Here is a 23,466-nt window from a genome sequence, read left to right as displayed (position 1 = left end):
GTCCTCCTATCCCGTCCTCCTATCCCGTCCTCCTATCCCGTCCTCCTATCCCGTCCTCCTATCCCGTCCTCCTATCCCGTCCTCCTATCCCGGACTCCTATCCCGTCCTCCTATCCCGTCCTCCTATCCCGTCCTCCCATCTCGGCCTCCCATCTCGGCCTCCCATCTCGGCCTCCCATCGCGCCCCCTCTCATCCCGACCTGCTATCCCCTCCTCGTATCCCGTCCTCGTATCCAGACCTCGTATCCCGACCTCCTATCCTGACCTATCCCGACCTCGTATGCCGACCTCATATGCTGTTCTCATATCCCGACCTCATATCCCGTCCTCATATCCCGACCCGTAATATGTGTACCAGGTATTGAAATATCTCCAGCCGTACGGAAGTTATGAGAGAACATTCATTTCCCATTGATTTGCATGGGACTTTAAAGAAAACCCCGACCCTCACAAATGGGGGTAGTTAAGGGTTAAATTAACTATCCTATATTTTAAGTCAACATATAAGTAACATGTGACCAGGTATTATCGAAATATCTCCAGCCGTTTGGAAGTTATGCAGTAACATATATCTCCCATAGACTTGTATGGAACTTTAAAGAAAAACCCCGACCCTGGCAAATGGGGGTGAGTAAGTGTCAAATCACCTATCCTATGTTTGTTGCTGACATATAAGTAACATGTGTGCCAAGTTTCATGTTAATATCTTTAGCCGTTTGGACATGATGCTGCAACATACACACACATATTGAGTTTTATATATATATATATAGATTTTATTTAATAAAATGGGAAATGGAGGGTAATTCACATTTATACATTATTATTTTTTTTTTTTAACACTTTTTACTATTTTTGTCAGCCCCCTTAGGGGCTAACAAATACTGCATATACTGATCAATGCTATGCCATAGCATAACATTGATCAGTGTTTTCGGTGCTCTGCTGCAGGCTTGGAGCAATAGATCACTGATCAGACAGCCAGGAGCAAGGTAAGTGCCCTTTCCGTGTCCTCTCAGCTGCCGGAATTCTTTTACTTTCATTTTAGATGCCTAGATCAATGCCCAGCACGATCGGTGATAACCTCGGATCCTGGCTGCTGATAGCAGTCGGGACCCACCGCATTTAAAGCATTCTCTGTTCGTGAGAACGCTTTAAACCCCGGTAACGGGACTCAGGACGTACAGGTACGTTAAAAAGTGGTTAACAATTTTTGTTTATGATCCCGTACGGTGAACGGCATAAATGTAAACATGTACCAAACACCAGAAAAGTGCTGATTTTTGGTCACATCATAAAGCAGAAAACCTTGTCCTATCTTGTCCCATCTAAACAAAAAATAAACTGATAAAAACTGAAGATCACGGCGCTAAAAATGAGTCCTCAGCTTTGTATACTAAAATTAAAAAAGTGAATCCAAGCATTCTTAGTCCCCTTTCACGCTACCGTTGTCACACGGTAGTGTGACAGCCGTCGGGGTCGGCGGGGAGAATAGTGGGAGAAAAATTACTGCTTGCAACGTCTTTTTCTCCTGCTACTCCCGCTGAAAAACAGTGGCGCCGAACGGACCCCATTGACTATAATTGGGGCCAACGGGACCGCTGTTGCCGTTGCGCCCCGTCAAAGTGACTGCCGTCAAACTAAAAAAAAAATAAGAAGAAGAATAAAAAGTTTGACGGCCGTTCTTGACGGCACACAAGGGTAGTGTAAATGTGTGCCTTATTTTGTCCAAAAATAAAAGGTGTCATTGCAAAATATAATTGGTTGCACAAATAGCAAGCCCTCATATGGGTCTGTGGATGGAAAAACAAAAGTTATTCTCATTATGCTTATAGCCTTAAACCAGCCTCTCCAGTACAACTGCTCGCTTCACACCCCATTGCCGGTCCTCCACACAGTGTCATTATTGGTTTTTCAGGATATATGGTGTTTCCTGAATGTGCTCTTGTTGTGTGAAGGACTGGTGGTACAGTAAGGGGAATGTGCAGTACAGTAAACTGTTTTTTTTTGTTTTCTGACTTTTTAAAAATCAAAGCACTTTTTCCAAATCTAGTGAGATCTCAGAAACCCCTTGATGGTTTAAGTAGACAGTATAGCACAGTGCTAAGGTTAAGGTGGGCAGTATTCATCTCCAAAACCATATTTTTATGTGCGTACTTACCAATATACAGTGGGTAACCTATATTCAATTAAGTGTTTGAAGGATATTAACTTATATAACCTTTTATTTTTAACATTTTTTCAACCTTAGAATACATTTTTTATTTTTTTGTTATCATTCAACTTTAACGTTGAAATTAACGTTTCTTTTTTTAAATTTTCCTTAATAGTTATGCAGAAAGCATGGCGGGAAAGAAGCCCTCAGTCTAGAGTGAAAGCAGCATATCAAGCTCTAGAAGTGTCTACTGAGTAAGAGCGAATTTCATCACTTTCCAAAAATCTTGAAGGGGTCCTTGGTTTTAATGAAAAGTTAAAGGGGTACTCCACTGGAAAACATTATTTTTTAAATCAACGTGTGCCAGGAAGTTTAAATAAGATTTGTAAATTACTTCTATTTAAAAATCTTAATCCTTCCAGTACTTACCAGCTGCTGTTATGATCCACAGGAAGTTCTTTTCTTTTTCAATGTCCTTTCTGTCTGACCACAGTGCTCTCTGCTGACACTCAGACTCTATTCACGTCAGGAACTGTCCAGAGCAGGATAGGTTTTCTATGGGGATTTGCTCCTACTCTGGACAGTTCCTAAAATGGACAGATGTGTCAGCAGAGAGCACTGTGGTCAGACAGAAAGGAAATTCTAAAAGAATAGAACTTCCTGTGGATCGTACAGCAGCTGATAAGTACTGGAAGGATTAAGATGGACCACAGTCCATCAAGTTCAACCTATAACCCTAATGAGTCCCTAATGAGTCCCTACTGAGTTGATCCAGAGGAAGGCAAAAAACCCTCATACTAGAGGTAAAAATTCCTTCTCAGCTCCAAATATGGCAGTCAGAATAAATCCCTGGATCAACGTTCTGTCCATATAGATCTAGAATCCATAACCATTCCAGGGGGTTCCCCTTTAACTGCTACCTGCTAGGGCTGGAAAGCAATGTACTACACTTTACTTCCCAATGCGTACTTCAATTCTCCCCCACCATGATGATGCAATGTCCAGCCCCTTCTGATGACATTCCCATCCTGCTGTAGTATAGTTTGTTTTCAGGTAACAGTTAGTTTTGTAATTAAATCAGAAAGGCCTTTACAGTAGACTAAATGTACATAAAAAATCTGAAACTGATGTTTTTTTTTTTTTTTTTTTTTATATATATTTTATGCTGAGATATAATCCCTTGAATTTCCAGGCCCCAAACTTTAGGCTGCAATCTTGACAGCGCTTTGATTTCATTCACATGTAATGTTGTCATGGTAACCTTTTGTAGATCCAATTCACCAACTATAACTGGATCAACTCCCGACTTGTCTTAAATGGTAACTTGAGTGTTCATGTAGGCCTAATTTGTGACTTGAATCCAAACAAATCTTTCTGACAACACTGCAGCTGACTGAAGTCAGAGAAGAACCTGATAGTCATGCAGGGTTGGGCTTTGGGGTTGTAACTGTAAGTGATTATATGTCAGTATGAAAGAAATGTATTAAAAATACAATTTTAGAATTTTAATATGCATGAAAGTCTCTTATTGTAGGTTTCCTTTAAAGGGGTCCTGGAGGTCAGGACACCACTTATTTTAATCTTGAATGTTGTGGCCCCCTCCTTTTTCAGTATTGGTGGGGATCCCAGAGGTTGGACCTTCCCTGATCATAAAGTCAAGGCATTTCCTAGTGATACACCAACATGTTATGAGGTATAGTCATGGCCGTAAATGTTGGCACCCCTGAAATTTTTCTAGAAAATGAAGTGTTTCTCACAGAAAAGGATTGCAGTAACACATTTTGCTATAGACATGTTTATTCCTTTTGTGTGTATTGGAACTAAACCAAAAAAGGGAGGAAAAAAGCAAAATTGGACATAATGTCACACCAAACTCCAAAAATGGGCTGGACAAAATTATTGGCACCCTTAACTTAATATTTGGCTGCACACCCTTTGGAAAAAAATAACTGAAATCTGTCGCTTCCTATAACCATCAATAAGCTTCTTACACCTCTCAGCAGGAATGTTGGACCACTCCGCCTTTGAAAACTGCTCCAGGTCTCTCTTATTGGAAGGGCGCCTTTTCCCAACAGCAATTTTAAGATCTCTCCACAGGTGTTCAATGAGATTTAGATCTGGACTTATTGCTGGCCACTTCAGAACTCTCCAGCGTTTTGACATTTTGACATATGTTTGGGGTCATTGTCCTGCAGCAAGACCCAAGATCTCGGATGCAAACCTAGCTTTCTGACACTGTACAGTGTGACCCCATTCCTCATTCTGTTTTGGTAAACAGTAGAAATGATGTGCTTTACCAAAAAGCTCTATCTTGGTCTCATCTGTCCACAAGATGTTTTCCCAGAAGGATTTTGGCTTACTCAAGTTTAGTTTGGCAAAATGTAGTCTTGCTTTTTTATTTCTCTGTGTCAGCACTGGGTCCTCCTGGGTCTCCTTCCATAGCCTTTAATTTCATTTAAATGTCGACGGATAGTCTGCGCTGACGCTGATGCTCCCTGAGCCTGCAGAACAGCTTAATTTCATTTAAATGTCGACGGATAGTCTGCGCTGACGCTGATGCTCCCTGAGCCTGCAGAACAGCTTGAATATCTTTGGAACTTGTTTGGGGCTGCTTATCCACCATCCGGACTATCCTGCGTTGACACCTTTGATCAATTTTTCTATTCCGTCCACGCCCAGGTAGATTAGCTACGATGCCATGGGTTGTTGCAAACTTCTTGATAATGTTGCGCACTGTGGACAAAGGCAAATCTAGATCTCTGGAGATGGACTTGTAACCTTGAGATTGTTGATATTTTTTTCACCATTTTGGTTTTCAAGTCCTCAGACAGTTCTCTTCTCCTGTTTCTGTTGTCCATGCTTAGTCTGGCACACACAGACACATAATGCAAAGACTAAGTGAACTTCTCTCCTTTTTATCTGCTTTCAGGTGTGATTTTTAAATTGCCCACACCTGTTACTTGCCCCAGGTGAGTTTAAATGAGCATCACATGCTTGAAACAATCTTATTTTTCCACAATTTTTAAAGGGTGACATTAATTTTGTCCAGACCATTTTTGGAGTTTGATGTGACATTATGTCCAATTTGCTTTTTTTCCTCCCTTTTTTGGTTTAGTTCCAATACACACAAAGGGAATAAACATGTGAATAGCAAAACATGTTACTGCAATTCTTTTCTGTGAGAAATTCTTCATTTTCTAAAAAAATTTCAGGGGTGCCAACATTTACAGCCATGACTGTAGAAATGCCCCTATCAATAAAATATGCTCATTTAGTCTTGAGAATACAAGGTCCTTGCAGGTTTTATAATGCAGTTTTTATAGCCGAAGTCTGGCACAGTTTCCAGCTTTGGCTTTAAAGACTGCATTAAAAAAATCTGAATGTGGGAACAGACCCTAAAGATATTCATTCATTTTAAGCTCTACTATGCCTAAACTGAGAAAACAATTTGTAATATAGTTACTAGGGCTGCACGATATGGGAAAAATGTGCGATTGCGATTTTGGGCCTAAACATTGCGATTGCGATATGCGATGCGATATAATAATAAAAAAAAAAAAATGGTGAAATCCCCCCATTTCATGTCCAATCGCCTCCACTTCACAACTACCTACCCATTTTATGCCCACCGCCTATTTCACATTCTCCCCACCTGTCACATTCTCCTCCCGCGTCACATTCTCCCCCCCCTGTCACATTCTCCTCCCGCGTCACATTCTCCCCCCCCCCTGTCACATTCTCCCCCCCCCCGTCACATTCTCCCCCCCCCCTGTCACATTCTCCCCCCCCCCTGTCACATTCTCCCCCCCCCCTGTCACATTCTCCCCCCCCCTGTCACATTCTCCCCCCCCTGTCACATTCTCCCCCCCCTGTCACATTCTCCCCCCCCTGTCACATTCTCCCCCCCCCTGTCACATTCTCCCCCCCCTGTCACATTCTCCCCCCCCGTCACATTCTCCCCCCCTGTCACATTCTCCTCCCCCATCACATCCCCCCCTTGTCACATTCTCCTCCCCCTTGTCACTCCCCCCGTCACATTCCCTCCCCCCTTCTGTCACCCGCCCCCGTCACATTTCCAACCCCCCCCCCCCTCCTGTCACGTTCTTGTATTCTTGTACTGCAGCAATACATTGAGTTTCCCGGGCAGATTTCAAATCTTCCGCGGTACCCGAGAAACCTGTATTACTGCAGTACAAGACCTTTCCCCATCAGCCAATCACTGGCTTGACACGTGACACCACTGCGGCCAGTGATTGGCTGAAAAGGGAATTGTCCTACTGGACTAAGAGAGGACACTTCGGAGCGCACGGAGACGAATCTGCAAGGACTAGGTGAGCAGAAGTTTTTTTTTTTTTCTCCCTGCACCCTTAGCTCAGTGTTTTTCTAGCAGGGTGCCTCCAGCTGTTGTGATACTACTACTCCCAGCATGCCCGGACAGCCTTTGCCGGTCCGGGCATGCTAAGAGTTCTAGTTTTACAACAATTGAAGGCACCCTGGTTGGGAAACACTGACTTTTAGGATTTAAATTAGTTTTTACCTGCTCTGGCCGGCCCCCGCCACAGGAGCCAGCCCGAGCAGATAATCGCATGTTTTCCGGGGGGGCCGTATCGCCATATCGCAAAAAGCAAAAATCACGATTCGATTGCTTTTGCGATATATGGTGCAGCCCTAATAGTTACTTTATTGATTCAGTGTGATTCCCTCCTTGTTCACCAGCTGTACATGAAGACCAAGCTCTTCAGCTGTTATGTATCACTATTGAGATGTAGTGCTTTATCATTCGGCCTGTAACAGAAAACTAAAGAAGGGACGTCCAAGCCTTACAGCTCGTAGGAGCGATGCTTGACTTTATTCACAGAATAGCTTCATAAAACACAGGTAGGGACAAAAAAGTGACGCTTTTCGGCCCGTGTTATAGCCCTTACTCATACTACCGTAGTATGAGTGAGGCCTAGGACACTGGCCGAAACGCGTCACTTTTTGTCCCTACTTGTGTTTTATGAAGCTATTCTGTGAATTAAGTCAAGCATCGCTCCTACGAGCTGTAAGGCTTGGACGTCCCTTCTTTAGTTTGCAGTTGCTTCGGTAAGGTCCGCATCGGTCCATGCCTTTGTGACGACCTATGGAGTTAGCTGATCCACCTGCTTACTTTGAGCCTGTAACAGATATTCATTTCTCATACAGTTGTGCAACAGCCTACATTTTGTTGGCTGAAGAAGAAGCAACAACAATTTCTGATGCAGAGAGGTTGTTCCAACAAGCGCTGAAAGCTGCGGACTCTGCTTACAAGAAGTCTCAGCAAACACAACATTTGAGCACGCAGCATGAAGCCCAATACAGTGAGTAGATACACTGCAGGTTGTTTTAATACAGCATTGTGGTTAGAATTCTATGAATTGGCTTATACGCAATATTTGGAAAGCCAGGTTGATGGCTGGGTGATTATTGGACTAGCTGAATAAGAATTAAAGGGGTATTCCAATCCCCAGCGTTCAAAATATTTAGTTCCTAACGATGGGTGTGGGCTTCGGTGGTCACCACGCCCCCTCATGATATCACGCCCCACCCCCTCAATGCAAGTCTATGGGAGGGGGTGTGACGGCTGTCACATCCCCTCCCTTAGACTTGCATTGAGGGGGCTGGGCGGATCGTGACGTTACAAGGGGTGGGGTGTGACATCACAAGGGGGCGGGGCATACCTCTTTAAACTATTCTCCTGATCGGAATAATATCTTGTGTGATGACAGTGTAATATGGGTGATGTCCTTTGCTAAGGGGCTGCTTGTGAGATCTTACTTGAGATGCACAAGGGTAAGCATATGTCTATATAATTGTAGGTGAGACATCAGTCCCAGTATGTTATACAGCGATACCATAAATTGTGGTGAATTAGCTCATTTCACGTTTCTTTACAACCAAATACTGTATTAATTTTACCAATAAGTTGTTTCCTGGTTTTCATAGGGCTTTTAACCTTTTGAATGAAAGAAAAAAATTGTGTAACATTTAAACGTGTATTGAAACAATTTAGTAACCTTATAATAATGTTCCCATTAGCAGTGATTACCAATGCCTTGCAGGCCTGTGGTATTCTACAGACTATCACGGCAGTGAATGCAATTTTAAATTTAGCAACAGGTAGGCTGTTTATGCAGCTCCCTGTTATATTGTTTATACCAGTCCCTAATAGCAGAATACCACATCAAATATTAAATATTGCTTTTCTTTAAGTGTCAATTGCCAGTGTATGTTGAACTGAAGCTAGATATTTTTTTTGCCAATATGTCTTTTTGTACATAGAAAGGGATACAAATGTGTTGGTTTACGCAAAGCGAAGGCTGGCCATGTGTGCAAGAAAATTAGGAAGAATTCGAGAAGCTGTAAAAATGATGAGAGACGTAAGTATCACTTGTCTGCCTCACTGGCAAACATTACATGATGTAGAACTTTTGTGACTGTAAAGTCTTAAAGGGGTACTCCCCTGGAAAACATTTTTCTTTACCCTCTTAAGGACTCAGGGCTTACCTGTATGCCCTGCGGCCGGTCCCGGTCTATAACGCGGGGTCACTGCCTCATAGCTGGTTGGTCCCGGCGGCTAATGAAAGCGATCGTTGTGCCACACACTATTAACCCTTTAGACGCGGCCTTGATCTCCGTGTCTAAAGTAACAAAAATACACTCCCGGTAGCTCAGTCGGGCTGATCAGGACCATCACGTTGAAATTGCAATGTCCCGATCAGCTAGAACGCGAGCGGAGGGTGCCTTACTTGTATCCGATCTGCGATTGATTGCTCCAAGCCTGAAATCCAGGCTTGAGCAATTGACCGCTGATAACACTGATCCTTGCCATGTTAATGTACGGCAATGATCTGTGTAGCAGATCAGTGTGTGCAGTTTAATAGCCACTAGAGGGGGCTATAACACTGCAAAAAAAGTGTGAAAAAAAAAAAGTTCATAAAGATCATTTAACCCCTTCCCTAATAAAAGTAAGAATCACCCCCCTTTTCCCATTTAAAAAAAGAAAAACTGTGTAAATAGAAATAAACATGTGGTATCTCCGCGTGTGGAAATGTCCGAACTATAAAATATATTGTTAATTGAACTGCACGGTTAATGGGGTAAGCGCAAGAAAATTCCAAAGTCCAAAATAGTGTATTATCAGGAAAAAATTTATAAAAAGCGAACAAAAAGTTTGATCAATACAAAAATGGTACCACTAAAAACTTGATCACAACGCAAAAAAATTACTCTCATACCGGCCCGTACGCGGGAAAAATAAAAAAGTTATAGGGGCCATAATATGACAATTTTAAACGTATTCATTTTCATGCATGTAGTTATGATTTTTTTTCCAGAAGTACGACAAAATCAAACCTATATACGTAGGGTATCATTTTAATCTTATGCACCTACAGAATAAAGAGAATGTGTTTTTTTTTTTTTACCAAAGCCCCAAGAGTTACAAAATGGCATTTTTTCTTCAATTTTGTTGCACAATTAATTTTATTTTATGTTTCACTGTGGATTTTTAAGTAAAATGACTGTCACTGCAAAGTAGAATTGGTGGTGCAAAAAATAAGCCATAATATAGAATTTTTGTGTCAGCAGAGAGCACTGTGGTCAGACAGAAAGGAAATCAAAATAAAAAGGACCTCCTGTGGAGCAAATATCTGCTGATCAGTACTGGAAGGATTAAGACTTTTAAATAAAAGTAATTTACAAATCTGTTTAACTTTCTGGCACCAGTTGATTAAAAAAAAAAAAAAAAAAAATGTTTTCCAGTGAAGTACCCCTTTAAGGATAGTAATGTTATTTTAGAAACAAGCTATAATTGAGAAGCAAGTCATGATTTTGTTGCAGAAATTGCATATTATACATTTCTGTCCTCTCCGGCCTAAGTTGTTTTCTGTAATTGTTGTTGGCCACTGTACATCACGAGGGGGCGGGGCTACCCCCGAAGCCCACACCCATCGTTCAGAACTAAATGTTCCGAACGCTGGGGAGTGGAGTACCCCCTTAAACTATTCTCCTGATTGAAATAATATCTTGTGTGAAGACAGTGTAATAAGACAAGCTCTTAAAGGGGTATTCCAGGAAAAAACTTTTTTTTATATATCAACTGGCTCCAGAAAGTTTAACAGATTTGTAAATTACTTCTATTAAAAAATCTTAATCCTTTCAGTACTTATGAGCTTCTGAAGTTAAGGTTGTTCTTTTCTGTCTAAGTCCTCTCTGATGACACCTGTCTCGGGAAACGCCCAGTTTAGAAGCAAATCCCCATAGCAAACCTCTTCTAAACTGGGCGTTTCCCGAGACAGGTGTCATCAGAGAGGATTTAGACAGAAAAGAACAACCTTAACTTCAGAAGCTCATAAGTACTGAAAGGATTAAGATTTTTTAATAGAAGTAATTTACAAATCTGTTTAACTTTCTGGAGCCAGTTGATATATATAAAAAATTTTTCCTGGAATTCCCCTTTAACCTCTTAAGGACCCAGGACGTACGGGGACGTCCTCGCACCCTGGGCCTTAAGGACCCAGGACGTCCCCGTACGTCCTGGCGTTTTCCGGTCTCTGCCGCTCGCCGGGCAGAGATCGGAACTGGATGCCTGCTGAAATCCTTCAGCAGGCTTCCAGGGCAAACGCCGAGGGGGGCCATGTAGGCCCCCCATGTCGGCGATCGCCGCAAATCGCAAGGGAAATCGCCCTTGCGATCTGCGGCGATACCGGGCTGATCGGGTCTCTGGGACCCGACCGCCCGGTAATTTTGCATGATCCCGGCTGTCACAGACAGCCAGGACCATGCTGAAGTATCGGAGCGAGGTGGCAAGCCTGCCACCTCCTCCGATCCCCTGCGATCTGTCGGTTAGTGAACCGACCAATCGCAGGAGGGGGGGCGGTTACTTCCTCCCGCCCTGCCCGGCCCCTGAAAGTCGGGACAGGACGGGAGGAAGACCGGAGGACGCGGCGGGGGACGGGGGAGTGCTGGGGCCCGGCCCCGGTACTTACCTCGTCCCTGAAGACCCGGATCCCGGCGGTGAAGATGGCGGCGGCGGCGACAGGTGAGTTGATCTTCAGCCACGGTCGGGCCCTTTACAGCAATGCACGTCGCCGTAAAGCGACATGCATTGCTGTAATAGGACCCTGTAAACTACAACTCCCAGCATGCCCAGACAGCCCTTGGCGTCTGGGCATGCTGGGAGTTGCAGTTTTGCAACATCTGGAGGTCCACAGTTTTTGGACCACTGTGCCCTTCCAGATGTTGCAAAACTACACATCCTCAGCATGCCCTTACTGTCCAGGCATGCTGGGAGTTGTAGTTCTGTAACATCTGGCCCTTCAGATGTTGCAGAACTACAACTCCCAGCATGCCTGGACAGTTTTGGCATACTGGGAGTTGTAGTTTTGCAACATCTGGAAGGGCACAGATTGGGAACCACTGTATTAGTGGTCTGCAAACTAGTCCTCCAGATGTTGCAAAACTACAACTCCAAGCATGCTGGGAGTTGTAGTTCGGCAACATCTGGCTCTAAAGATGTTGCCGAACTACTACTCCCAGCATGCCTGAGAATGTTTGGGAGTTGTGGTTTTGCAACAGCTGGAGGCACACTGGTTGGGAAACATTGTTTCCTAACTCAGTGTTTCCCAACCCGTGTGCCTCCAGCTGTTGCAAAACCACAACTCCCAAACATTCTCAGGCATGCTGGGAGTAGTAGTTTTGCAACAGCTGGAGGTCCCCCCCCTGTGAATGTACAGGGTACACTCACATGGGCAGGCGGCTTACAGTGAGTATCGGGCTGCAAGTTTGCAATGCAGCAAATTTTGCGCGGCAGCTCAAACTCGCTGTAACCCCCGCCCGTGTGACTGTACCCTAAAAACACTACACTACACTAACACAAAATAAAATAAAAAGTAAAAAACACTACATATACACATACCCCTACACAGCCCCCCTCCCTCCCCAATAAAAATGAAAAACACCTGGTACGCCACTCTTTCCAAAATGGAGCCTCCAGTTGTTGCAAAACAACAACTCCCAGTATTGCCGGACAACCGTTGACTGTCCAGGCATGCTGGGAGTTTTGCAACAGCTGGAGGCACCCTGTTTTGGGAATCACTGGCGTAGAATACCCCTATGTCCACCCCTATGCAAATCCCTAATTCAGGCCTCAAATGCGCATGGCGCTCTCACTTTGGAGCCCTGTCGTATTTCAAGGCAACAGTTTAGGGTCACATATGGGGTATCGCCGTACTCGGGAGAAATTGACTAACAAATCTTGGGGGGCTTTTTCTCCTTTCACCCCTTATGAAAAGGTGAAGTTGGGGTCTACACCAGCATGTTAGTGTAAAAAAAATAAACTTTTTACACTAACATGCTGGTGTTGCCCTATACTTTTCATTTTGACAAGAGGTAAAGGGGAAAAAAGCCCCCCAAAATTTGTAACGCAATTTCTCCCGAGTACGGAGATACCCCATATGTGGGCACAAACTGCTCTGGGGGCGCACAACAAGGCCCAGAAGGGAGAGTGCGCCATGTACATTTGAGGTGATTTGCACAGGGGTGGCTGATTGTTACAGCGGTTTTGACAAATGCAAAAAAAAAAAAAAAAAACACATGTGACCCCATTTCGGAAACTACACCCCTCACGGAATGTAATGAGGGGTGCAGTGAGAATTTACACCCCACTGGTGTCTGACGGATCTTTGGAACAGTGGGCTGTGCAAATTAAAAATGTTGTACAGCCCACTGTTCCAAAGATATGACAGACACCAGTGGGGGGTAAATGCTCACTTTACGCCTTCTTACGTTCCTCAAGGGGTATAGTTTCCAAAATGGTATGCCATATGGGGGTTATTTTTCTGTCCTGGCACCATAGGGGCTTCCTAAATGCGACATGCCCCCCGAGCAAAATTTGCTCTCAAAAAGCCAAATATGACTCCTTCTCTTCTGAGCATTGTAGTTCGCCCGTAGTGCACTTCAGGTCAACTTTTGGGGTACCTCCATACTCAGAAGAGATGTGGTTACAAATTTTGGGGGGTATTTTCTGCTATTAACCCTTGCAAAAATGTGAAATTTGGGGGGGAAACACACCTTTTAGTGATTTTTTTTAATTTTTTTTTTTACGTATGCAAAAGTCGTGAAACCCCTGTGGGGTATTAAGGCTCACTTTATTTCTTGTTACGTTCCCCGAGGGGTCTAGTTTCCAAAATGGTATGCCATGTGTTTTTTTTTTTGCTGTCCTGGCACCATAGGGGCTTCCTAAATGCGACATGCCCCCGAGCAAAATTTGCTCTCAAAAAGCCAAATATGACTCCTTCTCTTCTGAGCATTGTAGTTCACCCATAGTGCACTTCATGTCAACTTATGGGGTACCTCCATACTCAGAAGAGATGGGGTTACAATGTTTGGGGGGTATTTTCTGCTATTAACCCTTGCAAAAATGTGAAATTTGGGGGGAAACACACATTTTAGTGAAATTTTTTTTTAATTTTTTTACATATGCAAAAGTCGTGAAACACCTGTGGGGTATTAAGGCTCACTTTATTCCTTGTTACGTACCTCAAGGGGTCTAGTTTCCAAAATGGTATGCCATGTGGGGGATTTTTGCTGTTCTGGCACCATAGGGGCTTCCTAAATGCAACATGCCCCCCAAAAACCATTTTAAAAAAACGTACTCTCCAAAATCCCCTTGTCGCTCCTTCGCTTCTGAGCCCTCTACTGCGCCTGCCGAACACTTTACATAGACATATGAGGTATGTGCTTACTCGAGAGAAATTGGGCTACAAATATAAGTATACATTTTCTCCTTTTTCCCCTTGTAAAAATTCAAAAATTGGGTCTACAAGAACATGCGAGTGTAAAAAATGGAGATTGTGAATTTTCTCCTTCACTTTGCTGTTATTCCTGTGAAACACCTAAAGGGTTAAAACGCGGACTGAATGTCATTTTCAATACTTTGGGGGGGTGCAGTTTTTATAATGGGGTCATTTGTGGGGTATTTCTAAAATGAAGACCCTTCAAATCCACTTCAAACCTGAACTGGTCCATGAAAAATTGTGAGTTTGGAAATTTTGTGAAAAATTGGACAATTGCTGCTGAACTTTGAAGCCCTCTGGTGACTTCCAAAAGTAAAAACACGTCAATTTTATGATGCAAATATAAAGTAGACATATTGTATATGTGAATAAAAATTTTTTTTTTCGGAATATCCATTTTCCTTACAAGCAGAGAGCTTCAAAGTTAGAAAATGCAAAATTTTCAAATTTTTCATAAAATTTGGGGATTTTTCACCAAGAAAGGATGCAAGTTACCACAAAATTTTACCACTATGTTAAAGTAGAATGTCACGAAAAAACAATCTCGGAATCAGAATGATAACTAAAAGCATCCCAGAGTTATTAATGTTTAAAGTGACAGTGGTCAGATGTGCAAAAAAAGGCCGGGTCCTGAGGTGTAAAATGGCTGGGTCCTTAAGGGGTTAAAGGAGTAGTCCAGTGGTGACCCAGTGGTGAACAACTTATCCCCTATCCTAAGGATAGGGGATAAGTTTGAGATCGCTGGGGGTCCGACCGCTGGGGCCCCCTGCGATCTCCTGTACGGAGCCTCGACAGCCCGCGGGAAGGGGGCGTGTCGACCTATGCACGAAGCGGCGGCCGACACGCCCCCTCAATACAACTCTATGGCAGAGCCGAAGCGCTGCCTTCGGCAATCTCCGGCTCTGCCATAGAGATGTATTGAGGGGGCGTTTCGGCCTCCGCTTCGTGCGGGGGTCGACACCCGCTATCTTGCCGGAGAGCCTGGCCCCCGTACAGAGAGATCGCAGGGGGCCCCAGCGGTTGGACCCCCCGCGATCTCAAACTTATCCCCTATCCTTAGGATAGGGGATAAGTTTTTCACCACTGGACTACCCCTTTAACAATAAGTGGTGTAAATGTGCAGCAGCAGTAATAGCATGGGATTTGTGCCTGCACTGTTCCTCTACCAGGAAGGATTGCTATGATGGACAGCTGCACTGCAACAGCACAGATAGAATTACTTTTAAGCCCCTTAGATCCCCTCGTCAATAGTGACAATAACATCTAGGGGCTTTATTCAAAGGGTGGGGGCTGCATTTTGTCATCGGATGGTTGATTCCCTCAATGTAATTGTGGGGGGGGCAACAATTATATATTGTAAATTTTTCACAGTCCAGTAATAATTCACTGGAATACATGTGGAATTGTTAAAAAAAAAAATTTGCAATAAATTTACTTTAAAAATAATAAAATAACTTAAAAAAAAAAAAAAAAACAGACCTTTTTCTGATTGCTTTTATTGCATAAAGATAATAAAACACAAACTGTATTTCTGCAATTGTAAAAAAAAAACTAAAATTAAAATAGCAAAGCCAAGCAAGTAGCATTTCCTTTTTTTTTTTATTGAAAATGTCATTTTCAATCAGTACCATACATATCTGAGAAACAGTATAATAAGTAACAGACACTTAAAGGGGTATTCTCATCTCCCCTGATTACCGCTCTCTCTGCTCACACAGCCGTATTTTCTAGTGGACGGACGGGGCTAGGGCCAGAGACAGGTCACCTGTATCCGTGTAAAAGTACAATGCCTGCAACTGTCAGAAATGATGAGTGTGCTGAGATAAGCCCAAACAGGGAGCCTGATGTGTGCTCAGGAGCTCCCCTGGCAACTTTACCTAGGGATGCCATCACTGCTTCTAAAGCAAAGCTGGTGGATGGGACCACCTTAAACAAATGGGATATAACAGATATTTTCAGAACCAAGCAGCTAAGTGAAGCGAATTGTAAACATGATTAAGGAGATGGGAATACCCCTTTAAGGTGCCGCACACCTTAGACTAGGGTCCATTCGCTCTGAGGTAATTAATGAGGAATTTCCTCAGTGGATCGGCACTGTCCAGAATTGGCACCTAATGACCGTGGCAATCCGCTCACCATGAGAACTAAGCAGCAGAATCTCATTGAAATTTCAATGGGAGGCTGCTGGAAACAGATTCCGCGTGTGAACTAGCCCTAACTATCTAAAGTGTATGGCAGCCTTCTGACTCTTTACCAACAGATGATATTTGTTAAGAGAAGGGTTAGGTGTGTTCAATTTTTACCAAACATTTAGCCAACAGTTATTGAAAGTGTTTGGCCACCTTTACTTTGTATCACAGGAGTATAACAGCGCTTAAATGGGCACCGCCATTGAAATATTTTTTTTGCATAAAAATGTCTTTTTATGTCACTTTTATGAACTTATAAATCTGGCCACTAGGGATCTCCCTTCTGGTCCAGACTGCATTCAGTCTTCTCAAAAGTACAGACTTTAGTCTCCTGGCAGGAGACCAAACTCAGGAAGTGCTGTCTGGCCACTCTCTCTAGCTATTTCATACACAGGCCGAGAGCGAGTGCTTTTGACTGCCTATGGCCAGACAGCATGTCCTAAGTTTGATCTCCTGCCAGTCCAGCAGGAGACCAAAGTCTGTGCTTTTGAGCAGACTGAATGCAGTCTGGACCAGAAGGGAGACCCCTAGTGGCCAGATTTATAAGGCCATGAAAGTGACATAAAAAGAATTTTTTTTTACAGGGAGTACATTACAAATTTTATTATTTTTTCCTGTTGTATCATATGCAAAAAATTATTTTAATACAGTGCCCATTTAAAGTGTACCTGTCATATCACAAAAAAAAAAACAATGCTTATATTTGTTACACACTAGGTTATACAGATGCTTTACATGTCTACATGTGCCTAGCTTCTGTATTTGGCTCACAAATCCCTCATATCTGACAGTGCCCAGTTAACATTACATACTAAAGGCTAAATAACAGTTTTTTTGGGGGGAAAAAAAGCTTTATTCACAATCAGCAATTAAAAAAACATGTATGCTGTGCACGAAGACACAGTACATAGCATAGGAGTAAAACACAGTACAAGGCTGCACTAATAAAACATTGTTGTAGTGCAGAATGTAATGTATAAAGCTCATATGGGAAACAACAAGTGTAACGGCCAGCAGGAGTAGGAAAGTGAGAAAAGGAAGAAAATGAAAGGCCCAAAGCTTAATTGAAAGACAGAGACACCAAGGGTGAGGGGGGGAGGGGTTAGTCCTCATCTCTTTATTAGTCCATGATGGAATTATCTCTGACCAGGTAGCAGACCAGCTTGCGGCTGTCCTAGGGTTCCTGAATAGGCCCAACCTTAGATTCCCTAGGAAATGGTCCTTAAAGCACTTAGTGAGGCTGCCCAGGTGCATTGTCCAGGACATCTAATAAGGCCCAAGCAAATTGGCACTGTCAAAAGGTGACAACATCTTTCATCAATGAATAATATACTTTAGCAGTAGCCAGTGTTGCTTAAACCAGGGACTGCATGAAAGTTCTAAGGGTTAGTTTACCCCCCCCCCCCCCCTTTATGGCCATTTGAACCAAGGTATGTGTGCCTATCAGTTTGCCTCCTAAAAGCCTCATTTTTCTACACAGTCTCGGTGGTCGCAGTAGGTTGCCCTGAAATCTATTAAGTCCTTTTTTTCAGATGAGCTTCTTCATGTTGAGCTTGAGTCCCACCAGCTGCTGTTGCATTACTAACTAGTAGTACCAGTAAAACTATAGTGAATTACTGTAAGGCAATTATATGATGTTGAAAGTAGGGGAGAAATCCTTGCTCTTTATGCAGATTTATGCTGCTCATACATCAGAATGTAGGGATATAAAGAAAACATAGCCTGCACTCACCGCACAGTTCGGGTCTCTCGGCCTCGGATATCGGACCTCCTTGGTAGCATGGGACCAGCAGCTGGTAGCGCTCAGAAAACAACGTTACAAACAACGCTTCTTCCGGTAACGTGAAACCGCCGGCAGTTGCCTGTTTTCTGAGCGCTACCAGCTGCTGGTCCCACACTACCGAGGAGGTCCGGTATCCGAGGCCGAGAGACCCGAACTATGCGGTGAGTGCAGGCTATGTTTTCTTTATATCCTTGCATTGTATTCATACCTGACTCTCTGTCCTAGCACCACCGCGGGTCAGAACAGAGACTCTCCAGCTGTTCCTGGAGTCCTGAGAAGTGTAAGAGGATTCATTGTGCTAGTGCTGCTATCTATTTATGTCTCTAAGAAGTTGTGTATACATCAGAATGTATTGTATACCACCAGTGAAGAAAGAGCCACATTGCCCCATCTATCCTAAGCAATGTAACAGTTAAGAATCCATTAGAAATCTTAGCATAAAGGTTGTGACTCTGCGTAATTCTGTCTCCGATACAGTCATATGCACCATGCATTTTTCCAAACACGAAACTGCAATTAAAGTGATTAAAGAAATTCTAGATGGCTTTCTGGACTGTGGAAAAAGATTACAGAAACTCCAATAACTAAGCTTATTTACAGACGTTCTCCATCTGCCACTATAGTGCTATATTGTAAGTGTCAGCTTGAAAGGAATATCATACGTGGAACAGTTTTGTGCGTGCAACTTATTACAGGCCTGCTTGATTATCACCCTGAAAAGTGATCTATGAAAGCAGGCATTAATAACAGGGAATGGAGCTGAGCAATTACTACTCAGCCTTCAACGAGCCCTGATTGGGAGTGCCGAATAATGGCCGCAGAATAGCCACGTCAGGAGGTATTTGTTTTAACTAATTGATATATTTACTTGCAGCTAATGAAAGAGTTTCCTCTGCTCAGCATGGTAAATATCCATGAAAACCTGCTGGAGGCTTTGCTGGAATTGCAGGCATATGCGGATGTTCAGGCAGTGCTCGCTAAATATGACGGTAAGCGGAACATTGCCCAAGAGGCACAATGCCCATAGTCTCTAAAACAGGTTAACCAAATATACAAAACCAGACTTAAAAATAACAAGCAGGATGAAAAGGTAAACATCATTCATCTAAAGACTCACAAGAATGTATCATGACCTTCTCACCTTTTCTCTTACCTGTCACTTGTGGTAGTTTGGTCACCAGTTCAGCAGTCTAAAGCTGCCATGAGATGGAAACCAGTTGTCCTACAGTACCTCTGACCGGTAGCATTGCAAACTTATACGACCAGATGCAGACAAGGGTACATTTTTCTATTTGCAGCAGTCGGTTAGATAACTAACAGAAAACTGGAATACCATGCGGAATAGGATGTTTCAGCTGACCTTTATGTCATGTCTGTGGCAGATTTATAGAGCTGGGTTTACACCAGAGTCCGTCTTAGCTGCTCTTAGAACTTTTGTCTCCTTTGTCTTCTGCCTCCAGATTATATATATATATATATATATATATATATATATAAATACAGTGATCCCTCAACTTACGATTTCAACATATAGTGGTCTTTTCTGGACCATTGTAAGTTGAAACCAGACTCAACATACAATGCTGTATCTGTGAAAAGTGTCAATGGCCGGAAGAACCGACCAATCAGAATGGGCAATTTACTGGTAAAACCCCTGTATTATTGAAGCGTATGCACGGACTGATGTCTGGTAGCGCACCCTACAGTACAGGGAGGTATTACATGTTCTGTACTCTTTACCTGTGCAGGGTTACCTGCTCCTTTGGACACCAGGTGAGGGCGACTCCATGTTACTTTTTTAGGACACTGTGTGTACTGTACAGGACCCCGAAGAAGCTCCTGTCCTCTACATAGACCAGTGTTTCCCAAGCAGGGTGCCCCCAACTGTTGCAAAACTACAACTCCCAGCATGCCTTTGGCTGTCCGGGCATGCTGGGAGTTGTAGTTTTGCAACAGCTGGAGGCTCTCTGCTTAGTAAACACTGACATAGACAGTGATTTACAGCTCCCAGTAGATCTTTCTTACTTTTATATGCAAGGACTTGCTTTATCTATATCAGTTATCTACTTATTTTTCTTTAATTCTCACTTTTTCCTATTTTTGGATGACCTTTTGGTGCCTTTAGAACCGATAACCAGGTTTCCATAGAGTTCTGGTCTCAAGATACAATGGTTTCAACTTACAATGGTCGTCCTTGAACCAATTAATATTTTAACTTGAGGGACCACTGTATGTGTATATATATATATATATATATATATATATATATATATTCGCCATATTTTTAGATAATATCTCAACTTCCGCTGTCTTAAGTTGGGAATGCTACCATTTTATAAAACTAGCGTGTTATGTACCCATTCTGTTTACATTTTTGTTTTAGACTGCGCAAGACCCCAAAAATAGCACCAAAAGCCCAGATTTTTACTTTTGCTGTAGTGTTCTTTATACTGAAGTGGTACTGTAGCACACCGTTATGATGAAGCTCCCCCAGTTATTGATCCGTCATGGAGAATTCTTCTCTATCCATACAGATATTGGTGGTATCACCGCTGTTTTCTCTCCCAATCACTATTTACTTTCTTGGTGGATTTGTAATGTTTTTAGATTTGATGTATGCGTTCTTTATAGACGTGTACATGTAGCTCTACGATTACATATATCCTGAAAAGGTTCAAGTCTAGGTTTGTGTTTAAGATCCAATCCTGTGTGCCTACCATTTAGAAACGAATGAGGTAAAATGAGTGTTATTACTTTCAGCGTAGTACCTTCATATAGCCTGTGGATGTCACTGGTGCAGTGGGTGTCTCTATAGATGGCAGTAATAACACTTGTAAGCTGTGCAGAATTACTTTACACCATTGCTCCTATATACCATATGTTTCCTCCATGTATCACAGTAACCTGAAATGATCAAATTTAAGTATATAAGTAAAGTTTCTTGGTAGTCTATAGTATATGCATCTCATAACAATACGAAAAGAGCAGCAGAGTACACATAGGTAATGCAAAATTTGTATGTGCACACCTTTAGGCCTTATTCAGACACAGTGGCCCTGATTTACTAAAATCCGAGTGTTCTTTCTGGAGTGTTTTAGATTTCACTCCTCTTTTTGTGGGAGCTGATTTAATAATGTGTCACACGTGTCGGTTCATTTTCTTTGCATGTTTTTTTGTGTTACACAGGAAAATGTGTCGCACATACTCCGAGTTTAAAGGAAAAATTTTAAAAAAATGGGTGTAGAATACAAATCATCAATAGCATGTGCCAAACCAAACAAGCAAAACACAAGATTTAACGGGAATTAAGGAACAAAATAGAACAAAAAAATTAAATGGACTCAGACCATCTAATATAGAAGTTTAACCCCCCCCCCCCCCCACACACACACACAAAAAAAATAAAAAAATATATATATACAGTCATGGCCGTAAATGTTGGCACCCCTGAAATTTTTCTCCAAAATGAAGTATTTCTCACAGAGAAGGATTGCAGTAACACATGTTTTGCTATACACATGTTTATTCCCTTTGTGTGTATTGGGACTAAACCAAGAAAGGGAGGAAAAAAAGAAAATTGGACATAATGTCACACCAAACTCCAAAAATGGGCTGGACAAAATTATTGGCACTCTTTCAAAATTGTGGAAAAATAAGATTGTTTCAAGCATTTGATGCTCCTTTAAACTCACCCCCATAAGCATCCCCAAACAAGTTCCAAAGATATTCAAGCTGTCCTGCTGGCTCAGGAAGCATCAGTGTCAGCACAAACTGTCGACATTTAAATGAAATGAAATGCTATGTCAGGAGACCCAGGAGGACCCCACTGCTGACACAGAGATATAAAAAAGCAAGACTACATTTTGCCAAAATGAACTTGAGTAAGCCAAAATCCTTCTGGGAAAATGTCTTGTGGACAGAAGAACCCAAGATAGAGCTTTTTGGTAAAGCACATAATTTCTACTGTTTACTGAAAATGGAATGAGGCCTACAAAGAAAAGAACACAGTACCTACAGTGAAATTTGGTGGAGGTTAAATTATGTTTTGGGGTTGCTTTGCTGCCTCTGGCACTGGGTGCCTTGAATGTGTACAAGGTATCATGAAATCTGAGGATTACCAACGGATTTTGGGTCGCACTGTACAGCCCAGTGTCAGAAAGCTGGGTTTGCGTCCAAGATCTTGGGTCTTCCAGCAGGACAATGACCCCAAACATACATCAAAAAGCACCCAGAAATAGATGGCAACAAAGCGCTGGAGAGTTCTGAAGTGGCCAACAATGAGTCCAGATCTAAATCCCATTGAACACCTGTGGAGAGATCTTAAAATTGCTGAGAGACCTGGAGCAGTTTGCAAAGGAAGAGTGGTCCAACATTCCAGCTGAGAGGTGTAAGAAGCTTATTGATGGTTATAGGAAGCGACTGATTTTTTTTCCAAAGGTTGTGCAACCAAATATTAAGTTAAGGGTGCCAATAATTTTGTCCAGACCATTTTTGGAGTTTGGTGTGACATTATGTCCAATTTGCTTTTTTTCCCTCCCTTTTTTGGTGTAGTTCCAATGCACACAAAGGGAATTAACATGTGTATAGCAAAACATGTGTTACTGCAATCCTTTTCTGTGAGAAATTATTCATTTTCTTGAAAAACTTCAGGCGTGCCAACATTTACATCCATAACTGTATGTATGTATGTATGTGTGTGTGTGTATATATATATATATATATATATATATATATATATATATATATATATATATATATATATATATATATATATATATAAACACACACACAATTAAAGGCATATTTTAGAGTTTAACATGCATTGCATAGTCTAAAAATCCTTGTGTAAAACTGTAAAATAATGAAAAAGAAAAGGAAATAGTTTAAGCACTCCCCACCACGTTAAGCTGTGCCTTTGCCAAAATCACTAACTTTTGGTAGTTTTTACACATCCTCTTGGCTGTCGGTTATTCTGTGAGCCAAACTCACACTTTTTCAGGAGTGAATTTGGAAGTACTCTGAGTATTTTCTGCCTTTTGTTGGGAACACGCCCATTTTTTTTTAACCACGCCCTTTTTTTGTAATAAAAAAAATCCACTCTGAGTGTTTTCAAATGTGTAGGTTGTGCAGTGTAAAATTTGGGCACAGAATTAGATGTACGGATTGTGTGACAAAAATGTAGGCGCATAAACCGAGAAAGAAGTCGGTTGGACTTCAGTAAATCAGGGCCAGTGTGTCTGTTGTGGATTTTCAGTGCTGGTTTTGTAATGAAAACACCCAGAAATTACAGTACAGATCAATAGGATTTTAGAAAACCCTATCCACACACTGCAGATGCTTTGTGTGTGAGCCTGTGGGTATGATAAAGAGATTTATATACACAACATGTGTTTTCTGTTGCAGATTTGTATTGGGTCTTGTTGCAGATTTAATGTATTGTATCAGGAAGAGAAAGTGTTGCAATGCATGCACATGCATTATACCATTCCAGTGGATAAAGATGCAGCCAGTAACAAAAGGGAT

At 42.3% G+C, this 23,466-nt stretch overlaps 1 protein-coding gene across 6 annotated transcripts in view; it reads left to right on the top strand.

Moving 5' to 3' along the window:
* Positions 1–23,466, top strand: part of ST7L (suppression of tumorigenicity 7 like) — a 193,484-nt gene that overhangs the window by 67,273 nt on the left and 102,745 nt on the right. For all 6 annotated transcript variants that reach the window (XM_056558288.1, XM_056558289.1, XM_056558287.1 and 3 more), the window contains exons 6-9: positions 2,331–2,409; positions 7,340–7,494; positions 8,456–8,553; positions 18,818–18,932. In XM_056558288.1, coding sequence (XP_056414263.1) covers positions 2,331–2,409; positions 7,340–7,494; positions 8,456–8,553; positions 18,818–18,932 — 447 coding nt within the window. The remainder of the gene's footprint in view (positions 1–2,330; positions 2,410–7,339; positions 7,495–8,455; positions 8,554–18,817; positions 18,933–23,466) is intronic.

Source organism: Hyla sarda, chromosome 2 (assembly GCF_029499605.1).
Source record: "Hyla sarda isolate aHylSar1 chromosome 2, aHylSar1.hap1, whole genome shotgun sequence".
NCBI classification, from domain to species: Eukaryota; Metazoa; Chordata; class Amphibia; order Anura; family Hylidae; genus Hyla; species Hyla sarda.
The sequence above is the reverse complement of the archived record's forward strand: the minus strand, read 5'-3'. Positions and strand labels throughout refer to the sequence as shown.